Source organism: Labeo rohita, chromosome 6 (assembly GCF_022985175.1).
Source record: "Labeo rohita strain BAU-BD-2019 chromosome 6, IGBB_LRoh.1.0, whole genome shotgun sequence".
NCBI classification, from domain to species: Eukaryota; Metazoa; Chordata; class Actinopteri; order Cypriniformes; family Cyprinidae; genus Labeo; species Labeo rohita.
Window position 1 is genome coordinate 32,008,520 of NC_066874.1, and position 15,105 is coordinate 32,023,624.

The 15,105-nt window shown below is 34.1% G+C and overlaps 1 protein-coding gene across 1 annotated transcript in view; it reads left to right on the forward strand.

The window, feature by feature from the left end:
- Positions 1–15,091, forward strand: part of uba7 (ubiquitin-like modifier activating enzyme 7) — a 47,324-nt gene extending 32,233 nt beyond the window's left edge. Inside the window, exons 23-25 of the mRNA XM_051112351.1 lie at positions 10,445–10,546; positions 11,997–12,088; positions 13,128–15,091. Of these exons, the coding sequence (XP_050968308.1) occupies positions 10,445–10,546; positions 11,997–12,088; positions 13,128–13,290 (357 nt within the window). The 3' untranslated portion in view covers positions 13,291–15,091. The remainder of the gene's footprint in view (positions 1–10,444; positions 10,547–11,996; positions 12,089–13,127) is intronic.
- The last annotated feature ends 14 nt before the right edge of the window (positions 15,092–15,105 follow it).

Below are 15,105 nucleotides of genomic sequence, written 5' to 3' on the forward strand. Positions count from 1 at the left end.
GAGGATAAATCTGAGCTTTAGTACTCTGTGACTTTTTTAGTGATGTTTGTCCAAAACGAATTTTGAATGCCTACTCATGTGACGGGTAATAAGTGATCACTGGAAATGCATTTTAGACATATTAATGCATATAAACGGCTGTAAGCACCAGTTACAGTGTTTTGGTGCATATTTAGCACAGTCACATCTAGATGCATGCCCTGGCCATAAAAGAAAAGGCATTATCTTATAAAGTAATCAGCGGAGGAAATGGAGAGTGTTTCCTTGCCGTGCAAATTCACCGTAATTCTATCAGATAACTGGAATTGTTTGGAAAGCTCTGGATGATATATTTTATTGATCATGAATCTGATGCATAATCCATCTGATGTGTTTTAAAGATCCCAAGAAATATATGGTACATTTTGTTGACTTGAAGGGAAATAGCTCTTCTGTAGAATGATATGCACCATTGAGAGCTGCATGTGTTTTAACAGCACTCGAACTGACTGCCAGCTCGCATAGATATGTATTCATGGCAGCTGCTCATTCTCACAAATGGAATAAACCATGTGTTGCTTTGTCTGTTATTCAGTCCTACTTCTCTATGCATATATACAGCTGGAAAGATCACGTCATTTTAATTTCGGAACATGGGAAGTGTCCTTTACCGTCTATGTGCGGATTTAAACAGTCTCTTCGTAAACAAAACATCAACAGCATGGAAAGCAGAAGTGTAACTTGTGAGAGAGGGGAACAGAATTCAACTGTGGTTAGTCTCTGTACTGTTACTTATGTTCCTACTTACAGTTTATCACAACATATGTGCGTCAGCTACTGTATGTTTTAGGTCAGGGATCCATGTAAACAAACAAATGTTTTGATCAGGGTTGTATTTCATTGACTTTTCTCTTGCACTCTTGGTAATACCAAGGTACTTTTTGTTAATGGTAGCATCTGCTCTGCAAACATGCCAGAAGACTTCCCAAAACAAAAATGCATGGCAGCTGGATTTTTATTTTTTTAATCTTGATATGTAACGTCATTCTATCAGCCTTAGGCATGAAAACATAACTGCTGACCCTTGAGCCGTCTGCTTGACTCCAGACACCTCCAGGCTTCACCAGACTCACTGCTTCATTTCCTGTCTGTTTGCCTGCTCTACTCACTATCCTCAGCTTTCGCTCAGCCATATCAGCTGAGGGCAAACATTAGTACCATTTTGTGTAATTATGGCCTCTCTGGCATTTAAAACAATTACGTAGGTATGCATCGTGAGTTTTTCCCTTCTGTTCCCATAATGCTCTTTCATTTATCATCTGCACTTTTGGCACAGTTTTAGACTTTGGATGATAGAACTAACATGCTTAACTTTTAGCAGTTGTTATCCAAAAGTATTTGAGCTCAGAATTTCACAACTGACTATGGAGGCCTGTTTCTGTCACTGAATTAAAAAAAGTGAGTTTGTATCTCAAATTTCTTTATTTTTAAATATAACATCAAATTCAGAAAAAAAAAAATCAGAATTGAGATACAAAAGAATTGAAAGACATAAATCATTTATATCACGCTATTCTAAGGAAAAAGTCAGAATTACGAGTTTATATCTTGCTATTCTGACTTTATAACTTGAAATTGTGAGTATATCATGCAATTCTGAGAAAAAAATGCAGAATTACTAGTTTGTATCTTGCAATTCTGACTTGATAACTCACAGTTGACTTTATATCACACAATTCTGAGATAAAAAGTCTGAATTGCAAGTTTATATCTTAAACTTAAAATAAAGTCAGAATTGTGAGATAAAAACGTGCAATTATTTTATTTTATTTTTTTTTTATTCAGTGACAGAAATAGGCTTTTTTATAACTGACCAATCAGAATCAAGCTTTTTTTTTTTGTATGATTTTGATAAAATTTTATTTGATTTTGATTATAGTAAAATCATAAAAATGTACCATGGTAGCCATGAAAATATAACCTGAATATCATGGTATTTAAATACTGATAAATGTTCGGTGTAGAAAGCTTTCACTCAGAAATCGCTAGTAAATTCCACAAACTTTTACAAAGAAATGTCAAGTAACACATTGAATAACATCAAATTGTAAAGTAGAAAGGCTGTAATAGTATTTGAAAAATGATGTAGAAACAAATTTCACTCAGAAATTGCTAGTAAATTTCACAGACAATTACAAAGAAACAACAACACATAGCTTTTTGTGATATTAAAATAACCCAATATTACTATCACTGTACCATGGTACACCACAGTATTTTTATTTTATTTTTATTTTTTGTAAGAGAAACACTATTTATTCAAACATCTGTGATTCCAGATGCCCTTGGTGTGCCCATGTGTGACAAGTCTAGTACAATCCTATTACATTACATAACACGATAGACCCCTGACCCCTGGACTGGCTAATAGAAGCCAATCAATGATATTGATGTACACAGAAACAATTATTGATCACAATCAGCAGGCTATTCAGACGTATTCATTGCACTGGCGAGTCAAACAAGGAAAAACTGTAAAAACACACAGAACTCAAAGCGTGTTGTCGTGTACTTATGTGACAATAGTAATTAGGCTACTGAATTTATGAGACCAGTGATTACACCAAGGAGAATTATACCCTTTCAGCACAGGCCTATATGGGCTTTACTTGCCGCTGCTGTGATGTGTGTGCGTGTGTCAGTCAAAGGGACACTCAAACAAAATGCACCATTTGTAAGAAACAAACTCTATTGACCGACTCCTTCTGGCACGAGCCGTCAGTCAGGTGGGGAGCGCCTCATTGGCAGGACAATGAGCCAGACTTCTGTTTACTCTTTAACACGTCAATGGGCCTTTTGTAGGAAGGGCTATAGTTGGAGTGTAAGTGTCAAACCCTCTGGAGACTGCCTGCCATGCTGTCACCCCTCTCCATCCTTTGTTACCCCGCTCTCTGTTCCAGAAGGGGATATGCATGAGTTTAAGGAGATTAAAGAGAGATATTCAGTCTGGAAGACTGTGGTATCTGATTTTGTTGGCCTAAACAGTATTTAAGTCACACTTAAAGCATTAAATGACATTCTGGCTTTTGCCAACTAACTTCACTTTTCTTACTCATTCTTAATTTGTACTCAATTTTCACTCAATTGACTGATGTTTTGATTAATTTTATTGGATGCATGAAGGTTTTTATTAAATAGTCTGTTTCAGAATTGTTCTTGTGCCATCTTCTTGAACAAAAATCCATTTGCTTTGATATTTTGTGATCCAATGCATCAACATTCATGCATTCTTAAGTGTGGCTTAAGTGGCGAAGCACTTTTTGAGGCCATTGTTTGTGTTAAAATGCATCACTCCGACATCTTGTTTCTTCTTGTGGTCAAACATCAAGAAAGGCCTTTCAGAAAAGTTTTGGTGACGGCCATCTGTCCCTCAGTTTTTCTCCCCGGGGGGCTCCTGTAAGACAGATCAATAATCATTTCCTAACGACAGACACACTTTCAGCTGTCTCACTTTTTCTGAAGCTCCTTCAGTAAAGCAGTCAGTCTTGTTTTTGTTAATAAAAGAGAACTGAACCAACCAAGAACAGCTGAGCAAAAGGTACCTAACTTAATGCTTAAACATAAAGGATTTGTTTTTTGTAGGATTTTACTGTCTTTTTTGTGTTGATGCATTTATAAATGTGGATGCATCGCAACATACAGTTTTTATTTTATTTCTAATACATTTTTTAATAAATTTTCATTTTTAATTTTGGGAAAAAAGTATCTTATGCTCACCAAGGCAACATTTATTTGATAAAAATACGCGAAAATAGTAATATTGTGAGATATTATTACAACAGTTTTCTATTTTATCTTTTTTTTTAATTCATTTATTTCTGTAATGATAAAGCTGAATTTTCAGCGTAATTTCTCCAGTCTTTGATAGACTAAAAAAAGCCTTTTATACTCACCAAGGCTGTTTATTTAATCAAAAATACTGTAATATTTTTACAATCTAAAATAACTGCTTTCTATTTTAACATATTTTAAAATGTAATTTATTCCTGTGATGCAAAGCTGAATTTTCAGCATCATTACACCAGTCTTCAGTGTCACATAATCCTTCAGAAATCATTCTAATATGCTGATTTTCTTGTTTAGCACTTATTACTAGCGATTTCGAAACCACTTATGCTGCTTAATATTTTTTAGGATTCTTTGATGAATAGAAAGTTCATGCAAAATGCAAAAAAAAAATAGCATTCATTTGAAATCTTTGCAATAATATCAATGTCTTTACTGGCACTTTTGATCAATTTAATGCATCCTTGCTGGATAAATATTAATTTCTTTCACAGACACGTCTTACCACAAACAAATATAAACATTTTTTATGTGTTTATAAAAATGCTTCTGCAAGTGTGCATGCACATGTTGCAGACAAAAGGATTTACACCATAGAAAAAAACAATGAAAAGATCTCAATCTCTAGTGCCCATAATGTGTTCTCAGCTGTATTTTGGAACATTGTGAATCAGCTGGCTGCCATATTTTGCCCCTCAGGCAACATATTGACTTTTGGAGATACCAACTGCGTCAAAGGACTCATTTCATTGCTAGAATCCCCTTGGCATGACGTTAAAGAAGTGGCATGGACAAATCAGCTGATCGTTTTTGTACTGTAGCAACACAGTTAAACAGCACCAGAGGAAATGGATTGTTCATGTTCATCTGTTTGTCCGAGGCCATGTGTTTCCTCAGTTACGCCTTTCAGCTTGCGCACACTGGACTTTTGTGGGTGATTCAACACACTGAAGTTTGGACTTTCAAAGACTGTCATAAGACGAATTGTAATTTCCCCAAACATCCCACGGATTGCCATTAGCACACTTGGAAAGATGATTGTACGCTTATCTACTCATAAAAATGAACAGATGCAAGTCTTGAACAGCCAGACTATCATGATGAAGTTTAAGTTTTTATCTTTTTTTGGCCAAGAACAATCCACTTAGAAAGTAAGGGCCTGTCTGACTGACCTGAAAGGCGGCCAATCAGTTAATTTTTTACAGTATGGTTTAATGTGCTATTAAAAGACAGGTTTATCTGAAGTGTTTGATACCACAGAAATAACTATGATTCAAAATGCTGTGTTTCTATACTCTGTTGAAAAACCTCTGAGCTGTATAGGTTATGAGAATGAATCCATTGTTATAGTTCTGGCGATGATTCTTTCTACCCCAAACCTTAGAGGACGTGAGCCGTTCCATTTTTATTCTACAGGAAGGGGCGACTTATCATGCTGCACCCTTTGCGTCAAGTTTCCTGTCTCTGAGAATTAACCATTGTGTGAGCAGTCGCTCAACAATTGCTATCAAGCCTTTACTCAACTCTTAGTCGTTTGACCACCACTAGATAAAAGATCTTTTGTATGTGCTTCCTTCAACATTTTGCATGTGCTGGAGTTGAAATGCATTCATAATGCAATCCTCAAGACATGTTGTTGAACAGTTGTGTGTTCCCTCAAATTCTTTTCTATGCCATGGACGCTGCAGAGACACATGTTGAGTGGTGAAAAAAGCCCAGTTTACAATGCGGCCTGTGATAGAGCTTATGAAGAACAGATGAGAATGTTGGCCGAGCTCCATTCTGAGACTGATTACCTCACATGTTTGGCCCAGGACTTCATAGTTTCATCCTCCATGGACTATAGCAACAGAACGGCGTTCTGTGAAAGACATATTGCATTTCAAGAATAAAAACTCCGAGGAAATATTGGAATTTATTAATTATGTTGTTTTAAAGCTATTTTACCCCCAGTGAGCAAGCAAGAGGTGATGGTATGAAGAACCAAGAATCAGCCATTCCCTTCTGGTTTTATATTTTGTTTGACATTTTAGAGCGTTCTGTATTTTTCGTTGTGTTTAAAGCAAGTGGCCAAGACCTTCAAACAATGCACCTTGTTTTTCACACAAATCATCTCTTTCTAAGGGGTTTTTCCTTTAAATGTTAATGAGCTCTGCTCGCCCCGCCCCTCTCTTCTCTCTGTGGAGTGACGAGCCTGTTTACTTTAGCCGCATTTAGCTGCGTTTAGCCGCTAAACTTCCTAACTATCACGTTATAAGGAAAGGCGATCGCAAAGATTCATAAAAAAAAAAACCTTATACTCACTTCTGCTGTAAGTGAAGCTGGATCACGAATTATTCACGCGAACATAGACGGATATATGTAGATCGGGAGCCACATTCCCTTCACAAACAAATGTAATCCACTGCATCTTCAGCGGATCAGATGTCGGGAGTAAATGTTAATTGTTACATCCAGCAACACAACACCTCAATCGCTCAATTTGAGATATTCTTGTCTAACTTACATCCCTGCTCCGGCATCGAAACAATGGAGGATACTGGACTGTGACAGCTGGTCTGAGGTAAGACGCTCATGTCAATCAACTATCGTGGGAGCGGCCTCTGTCGGTGTGATGCCACATTGACAGGCATCTGAGAATGGCACTGCATGGATTTTTATCATTATAGGGAAGATGTGTACACACACTGCCAACACACATTAATGTTCAAACAACATGAAAAAGTGAACTTTGCATCCGATGACCCCTTTAAAAGAAGTCTCTTCTGCTCACCAGCCTTTATTTGGTCAAAAATAAAGTACAAACAGAAATATTAAGAATATTATTACAATTTAAAATACCTGTTTGCTATTTGAGTATACACTACCAAAAAGTTTTTGAACAGTAAGATTTTTAATGTTTTTTAAAGAAGTCTCTTCTGCTCACCAAGCCTGCATTTATTTGATCCAAATTACAAAATTTTGAGATAGTTTTCTTTTTAAAATAACTGTTTTCTATTTGAATATATTTAAAAATGTAATTTATTCCTGTGATTTCAAAGCTGAATTTTTAACATCATTACTCCAGTCAGATGATCTTTGAGAAATCATTCTAATATTCTGATTTGCTGCTCACAAAACATTTAATATTTTTGTTATGTTGAAAACAGTTGAGTAGAATTTTTTTCAGGTTTCTTTAATGAAATTCAGAGGAACAGCATTTATCGCATTTATAGCATTTTGATCAATTTAAATCATCCTTGCTAAATAAAGTATTCATTTAAATGGTATAGTGTATAATGTTACAAAAGCTTTTTATTTCATATAAATACTGATCTTTGGATCTTTCTATTCATAGAAGAATCCTGAAAAAATTACTTAAATATTGATAATAATAATAATAATAAAAATGTTTCTTGAACAGAAAATCAGCATATTAGAATTATTTTTGAAGGATCATGTGACACTGAAGATGGGAGTAATGATGCTGAAAATGTAGCTTTGGTCACAGAAATAAATTACATTTTAAAATATATTCAGATATTATAAACAGATATTTTAAATAGTAAAATTATTTTACTGTTTTTGCTGTACCTTGGGTCAAATAAATGCAGGCTTTGTGAGCGGAAGAGACTTCTTTAAAAAACATTAAAAATCTTACTGTTCAAAATCTTTTGACTGGTAGTGTATGCTAAAAAGTAATTTATTTTCAGCATCATTACGCCAGTCTTCAGTGTCACATGATCCTTCAGAAATCATTCTAATATGCTGATTTGCTACTCTAGCATTTCTGATTATCAGTGTTGAAAACAGTTGTGCTGCTTCATATTTTTGTGGAAATCATCACAAAACACAAAAGCCATCATATTTTTCATCAGTTTTTTTTTTTTTAATTAAGTCTTTTATAACTTAATTGATGTCTTTACTGTGATTTTTTTTTTTTTTTTTTTTTTTATTAATGTAATGCCTGCTGAATAAATTAATTAAAAAGAAAATCTTAGTGACCCCAAACACACTGATCGTTGATGTGAATTGATAGCATTTAAAAGAAAAGCAAAAGCATTTACACCATAGACCATGCATAATATTTTTTCAACATTAACTTTAAAAAAAACAATGAAAAGAACCCAGCCAAGTCCCAGTCTCTGGTGCCCACAATGTGTTTATCAGCAGTGTTTTGACCTCAGGCTTTTGAATGGTAGTGCAAATAACCCAAAACAATAAGACGTGTGGCACCGCAACACAGATAAAATCACGTGATGGGATTATAAAGGTTTATGGCAGAAACACCTGAATCTGAGAAGGCTTTCTACAGGCTTAGACGTCTTCAAATAGGATTTGCATCTTTCCCAAAGGCTAACGGGTTTCTGCATTACTATGCTTATTTTTAACCCTCCTATGGAGAGGTTAATGCTGTCATTACACCCCTTCATTTGTGGTTAGATTGACCCCTACTTTCTTAGTTAAGAAGCATTAGCATGCTATGGGGTTTCATCCATTCCTGAAATGTTGCATTTCTTTTATCCTATGTACTGTATGTGGTGTCTTTATTTGTTTCAACCTTGAAATACTCAAACATGACAGTTACTATGCAAGAATGTCACAGTGTGAGGGAAAGCGTAACTTCTAAAAGTGAAATTATGGCCGCAGATTGGGTGGAGTTGAAATATCCAGTGAATGCACTGCAATGTGGTCGGTGTCGGCACAGCATGACAAATTGATTGGTTTTCAGATTACTGTGGTTGAAAACATATGCTAACCTTACTATTTACAGGACCGAGTAGGAAACTTGACCCCGACCACTTTCGGACTTTTGGACAAAGATATCTGTCCTGTCCTTACTTGAATTATACCATTATATCCACTGCTACAAACATTTTTGCTAAGACTGGGTTAGATGACTTAGATTTACACTACAATTCAAACGTTTGAGGTCAGTAATTTTTTCATAAAGAAATTAATGCTTTTATTCATTTAGGATGCATTAAATTGATCAAAAATAAGAGTAAAGACATTTATGAAAAGATTTCTATTTGAAATAAATGTTTTTTTAACAGTTTACACAAAACTATCAAGTAGCACAACTACTTGTCATCTTTGTTTATAATCAGAAATGTTTCTTAAGCAGCAAATCAGCATATTAGAATGATTTCTGAAGGATACTGAAGATTAGAGTAATGATGCTGAAAATTCAGCTTTGCATCACAGGAATAAATTACATTTTAAAATATATTCAAATACAAAACAGCTATTTTATATTATAATAATATTTCACAATTTTACAGTATTTTTGATCAAATAAATGCAGCCTAGGTAAGCTTAAAAGACTTCTTTTAGTTTATCATATGCTTTCCATTATGTGCCCAGGAATAGCAGCTTCCTTCAATGAAGTCCAAGTAATTCACACACAGGTGCAAGGTCCAGCAGAGGTGAAACAACAAATTAGCATGTCTACAGCAAAAAGGTGTTGTGTCTCAGGTCTGTGATAAAATGAACTAATCCAGATGGCACTTTTATAGCTTATTAGTAGCTCTTTCATAGCTCTGGATATTTAATCAATTCTCGGTTCTGAGTCATTTGCTCATAGAGCTATAAAAGTTATCAAAGATCATTTTCTCCTGGAGGAATTTGAGGCTTGGCTTTGGGGTCTGTATTTAGCGCTGTACTTGATCACACGAAAGCAGTGTATTTTTAGGTGAAGGTTTATATGCTTCTACATGCAGTATGTTTGAAATGTTGTCAGCAAGATCAAGTCAAGACATGGATCTGTTTTATTGAACAGGACTGTACTTCCTCTTTCCAGAGCAGTCATAAAACCTCTTCTTCTTACATTTTCATGCATTCCACCTCAGGCAAACTTTTTGCACAGATGAGAAAGGTCTTTGAATTGATCATTCATAATGTATAAGCTGCGGAGAAATGTTGTAAATGACATGTTTGTAGAATGTTGTACCAGTAAACACTCAGAGTAGGAAAGATTATTGTAGTATGTTTTACTAGCAGATGCTGTTTTAGTGTTTCTACTTAAAAATGTCATGTTTAATTCAATGTGTGACTTGCCATTTCTTATTATTTGTCTAATTGTGAAATTTTACCAATTTATGCACAAGTTTTTTGGTGCACAGAATAATTCAAATTTGTGCATATGGACATAAAATTTACTGTAATGTATGAACTCTGCCTCAGGATTAGTATTAGTAAAGTCGTTTTAAGCAAGTCAGTTCATTTAAGATCCACCCTTTTTTTAATAGTCAAGCTCCTTCAGTGAGGAAAGACCAAAACAGTTTGCAAACCTTACATTTTAATGTCAAATCTACATTATTAGACAAAATATTATAATAGAGCTTTTTCCCATTTATTTTCTGTTTATCTTGTCTCTGGTGTTATATGTCCTACATGACCTTTGACCTGAACTGCGTTTGAGGTCCAAGACATGAGCTGCAAATGTGTCAGCAGGTTAACAAGATCTATATCAGCTGTTAACGCCACATCCATGTAGTTCATGCATACTCAGTTAGCTTAGTGAGCTAGAGGTAGTATGCATTGGAGAACTAGTGCATACCCTCAACTGAGAGTGCAGATGTGTGATAATGTTTGTTAAGCATGTGTTTTAGAGCCGGTGTGTCGTGTCTGTCGGCAGGTCGCGGAGCGGCGGTACTCTCTCTGGGACGACTTCCTGGTGCAGGGCCGGCGTGAGGGTCAAAAGGAAATGACCTTGGAGGAACTGCTGAAACACATTAAGGTTAAAGCACACACGCTGTCAACATAAGACACTTAAGGACATCAGATACTATTCACACTCAGTCTCACACCAGAGTCTGAAATCTTCTTTGTCCTTCCATTTGGCACCGGAGTTGATTTTTCTATGCCAAATAAATACATGCACTAGCATTTAAAAGTTTAGAGTCGGTAATAATAAGAAAAAAGACAAGTTCGCAAGATGTATGTGCCTTGCTTTCTTCAGTTGTAAAGAAATTATGCTTCTTGAGGAAAACTTTCCAGAATTTTTCTCTATACAGTGGACTTCTATGGAAACGGCAGTTTCAGTGCAGCTTCAAAGTGCTCTAAACGATCCCAGCTGAGGAAGAAGGGTCTCATCTAGCAAAACGACGGTTATTTTCTAAAAAAAAAAAAAAAAAAAAATTACAGTTGATATACTTTTTACCCTTAAACACTCATCTTGTCTACAGGTAGGGTATGTCAAAAAACTCCCATCTCATTTTCTCCTCCAGCTTCAAAATTTTCCAACATCGCTCCAGAAATACCAATCCAGTGAACTTGCAAAGAAGATCAAATGCCCTTTACCAAAAAAAAGTAAAAAAGTGATGTATGATTTTGAAGTTGGAGGAGAAACTGAGTTTTTCGACATACCTTAACTGTATTGACCGGGATTACGTAGAGTTTGCATGCGCGTCACAGAGAATAGACAAGACGAGCAATTGAGGTTACGAAGTATATAAATTCTACATTTTTTGGGGAAAATAACTGATAATTTTGCTAGATAAGACCCTTCTTCCTTGGCTGGGACCATTTAGAGCCCATTGAAGCTGCATTGAAACAGCATTTTGGAAGTCCACTTTCTGAGAAAAAATCTTGAAAGTTTTTCCTCTGGAAACATAATTTCTTTATGACTGCAGAAGGACGTGAACATCTTGGATGACAAGGAGGTGACTAAATTATCTGCAAATTTTAGTTCTGGAAGTGAAATAATCCTTTTGAAAGAAGTCTGTTATTATCGACAAGGCTGCATTAATTTGATTAAAAAAATACAATAATAACAGTAATATTGTGAAATATTATTACAATTTAAAATAGCTGTTTTGTATTTGAATATATTTTAAAATGTAATTTATTCCTGTGATGCAAAGCTGAATTTTCAGCATCATTAATCCAGTTTTCAGTGTCATAAGATCCTTTAGAAATCATTCTAATATGTTAATTTTCTGCTCACATTTACTTAACATTTTTTAGTACTTTTGTGGTAAAAATGATACATTTTTTCATAAAAGTATAAATTTCTTAAATAAACATTTAACTGATCCCAAACTTTGGAACAGTAGTGCATGTAGGAAATTGTTTGATTAAAAAAAATCATACAGTCTAGATGAAAAAACATATTGAGTGACATATTTTTGCAGGCACAATACGTATGTTGAATCAATTAAATTCATATGTCTTTTTTGTCATTTCAGGATAACCATAATTTGACCATCACTGGCTTGTATTATGGTACTGCTGTACTGTACAGTGATCTTTCAGATCATACTGATCGTCTGAAGCTAAGGTGTGTATGCTGACATACAGCTGTTTTTAAGAGAAATATTCCAAACAGCATTAATTTTTTTTATGCTATATTGAATGCTTACCTGCATAATATTACCTAAATTCTAATCTAGAGCAGTATATCATTAGATCAGTCTAGACTGAGAGATTTGAGACTTTTGTCCCTTAATGTTTATTTTGAGATAATGGGCTTTTCCTAAGTCTTTCCAGCATAAAACGGTCATTTGAAGCCACACGCCTTTATTAACCCCTCACTCCCCTCTGCATGCATGTGTGCATCTAACATCAGTGTGCTGAGAAATCTCAAGGTTATTCCCAGGTTCTTCCTGTTAGAACCAAATTGGTCTCGGAGGACAAATTAAGAGAGAGTGAAAAATGTATTACCCTGATCAAGTGCCGCTCCTTCCTGCCATTTCTTCGTATGCATTTCTTTGGCTGGCATGATAGAAAAGCATGTGAAAACACTACTTAAGTTTAGCTCAATATGAAGTTAGAATTGTAATAAGGCACCAACTTTTTTTTTTTTTTGCAACTTTAGACTGGAAGATAATATATGCACTAAATATATGCATGACATTCTATGCTACTTTTGACAAAATCTGCAGTATTCAAGCAGAGCACACTGCAGTGTTTTGCACAAAATTCACTAAAATTCAAAGTAACAACTGTATTTTTTAGTAATTGCACAGCACACAACAATTTAAACATTCAGTGTAAAGAGGTCATGTTTGAAACTATATGAAATATGCATTTCATATACTAGTATGCACTGTGCAGTAAACAAGTACTTCATTCTCAACATAACTGATGATGGCATAACAGTGACCTTCCTGTTTCTCTGTAATTATGAGCGAGCCCATACCACACCCTTAAATAAATAAACAATCTCATACATTAATTCACAGCAACTACTCTTATGTAATAGTATGTTGTGTAAGTACACAGAAGATTATGCTGGTTATAAAGCTTTGGTTCTTTATTATTTAGTCTAAAAAGAGAAGTGATATTTTTACTCATTGATGAACTTGTTGTGTATGCAGCATTACAGATTTGGTACGCACTGCAGCCAAACGTGAGGTTCCAGATCACCAGCAGATGTTGGAGATCATTCCCTCGTTTGAAGAGGATGAGGACTGCCAGACCGTCCCGCCCATCAGATACCTGCTGGAAACCAGAGCCTTAACCAAAGATGTCAATTATTAACCACTCTCTTTTCACTTTGATTCTAAGTTTATATGCTGAACAGTTGTAAAATCATGTGAATTTGTACACTGCAAAATTACTGGTAAAAATAATAAACGTGATCAATTTAATAAGGTTTATTATTAAAACGGTAACACTTTACAATAAGGTTTCATTAGGTAACATTAACATATAGCATTTATTATTTTTAGTTCATATTAATTTCAGCATTTACTAATGCATTATTAAAATCACAAGTTGTGAACTAACATGAACTAACAATGATTATTAACTATTTTTTATTAACTAATGTTAACAAAGATGAATAAATACTATAATAAATGTATTGTTCATGTTAGTTAACATATTAACTTATGTTAACAATTGACACCTTACTGTAAAGTGTTACCCTTAAAACAAATACAAATATTGCCTATAAAGCAAAACAAAAAAAACATTCTGGTAACACTTTACAAAAAGATCTCTTTTGTTAACGTTAAAATATTAACTACACTGGAAATAAAATCAAGTTAGAAACTGTTAGTAAGAGAAACAGCAAATAACACTTTGGATTAAACAAAATTTGAAAACAGAAAAACTGAAATAGTCTTGTGAAACACTTCAATAACTTTAAAATGTACATAATTTATAAAAAATATATATGATTTATTTGAAAATAAAAATGTTTGTTTTTTATATTTATTAATCTTTGTTCATATTAGTTAATAAAAACAGTTGTTTATTGTTTATGTTAGTCACAATGCATGAACTAATGTTAACAAATACAACTTTTAATTTAAAAAATGTAGTAGCAATTGTCGAAATACACTGCTGTTCAAAAGTTTGGGATTAGTAAAATTTTTTATGTTTTTAAAGTTCCATTTATTTGATCAAAAATGCAGAACAGAAAGTTATTTTATGAGATATTATTGCAATTTAAAATAAGAGTTTTAATTTTAATATACTGTAAAATATAAAATGTTTTTGTGATGCAAAGCTGAATTTTCATCAGCCATTACTCTAGTCTTCAGTGTCACACGATCTTTCAGAAATCATACTAATACGCTGATTTATTATCAAATGTCCTGCTTATTTTTTTGGAAGCAGTGACTGAAAAACCTTTTTCAGGTTTCTTTGATGAATAAAAAGAACAGCATTTATTCAAAATAGAAATCTTTTATAACAATAGAAGTCTTTACTATAACTTTTTATCAGTTTAACACATCCTTGCTGAATAAAAATATTAATTTCTTTCAAAGAAAGAAAGAAAAAATGTCCTGACCCCAAACGTTATACAAAAAATTCTATTTAAAAAATGCTGTTCTTTTTAACGTTTTATTGTTCAAAGAATCCTAAAAAAAAACAGAAAAGACTTTAAAAAACATAAAAAAAAAAAAAAAAAAAAAAAAAAACACGTACTGATACCAAACTTTTGAACGGCAGTGTAATATTAACTAAGAATTATAGATGCTGTAGAGGTACCTGGTTCATGTTAATGTAGTAACTGTTAACAAATGAAACATTATTGTAAAGGGTTACCAGCGCTGAAAAAGTCTTTTCTTGCTAACTAGAAAACAAGACAAATACTGATTAAGATCAGGGATATTTTGCAATGTAAAACTTGAACTGGAAAGTTTTTGTGAAGAATCTCTCATTATTTTACAGTCTGTAAGTGAAATGTCTTTCTTTTCTTTCTTTTTAAATTTGTCTCCTGTATCAATATGACCCCTGTGGTTTGTTAGTTCCCACCCTCATCCCTTTGTTATGCAGCCATGACCACCCACCCCTCACCTCACTATTAGCATGAATGAAAACACTTCCAGAGCACAGACCCAA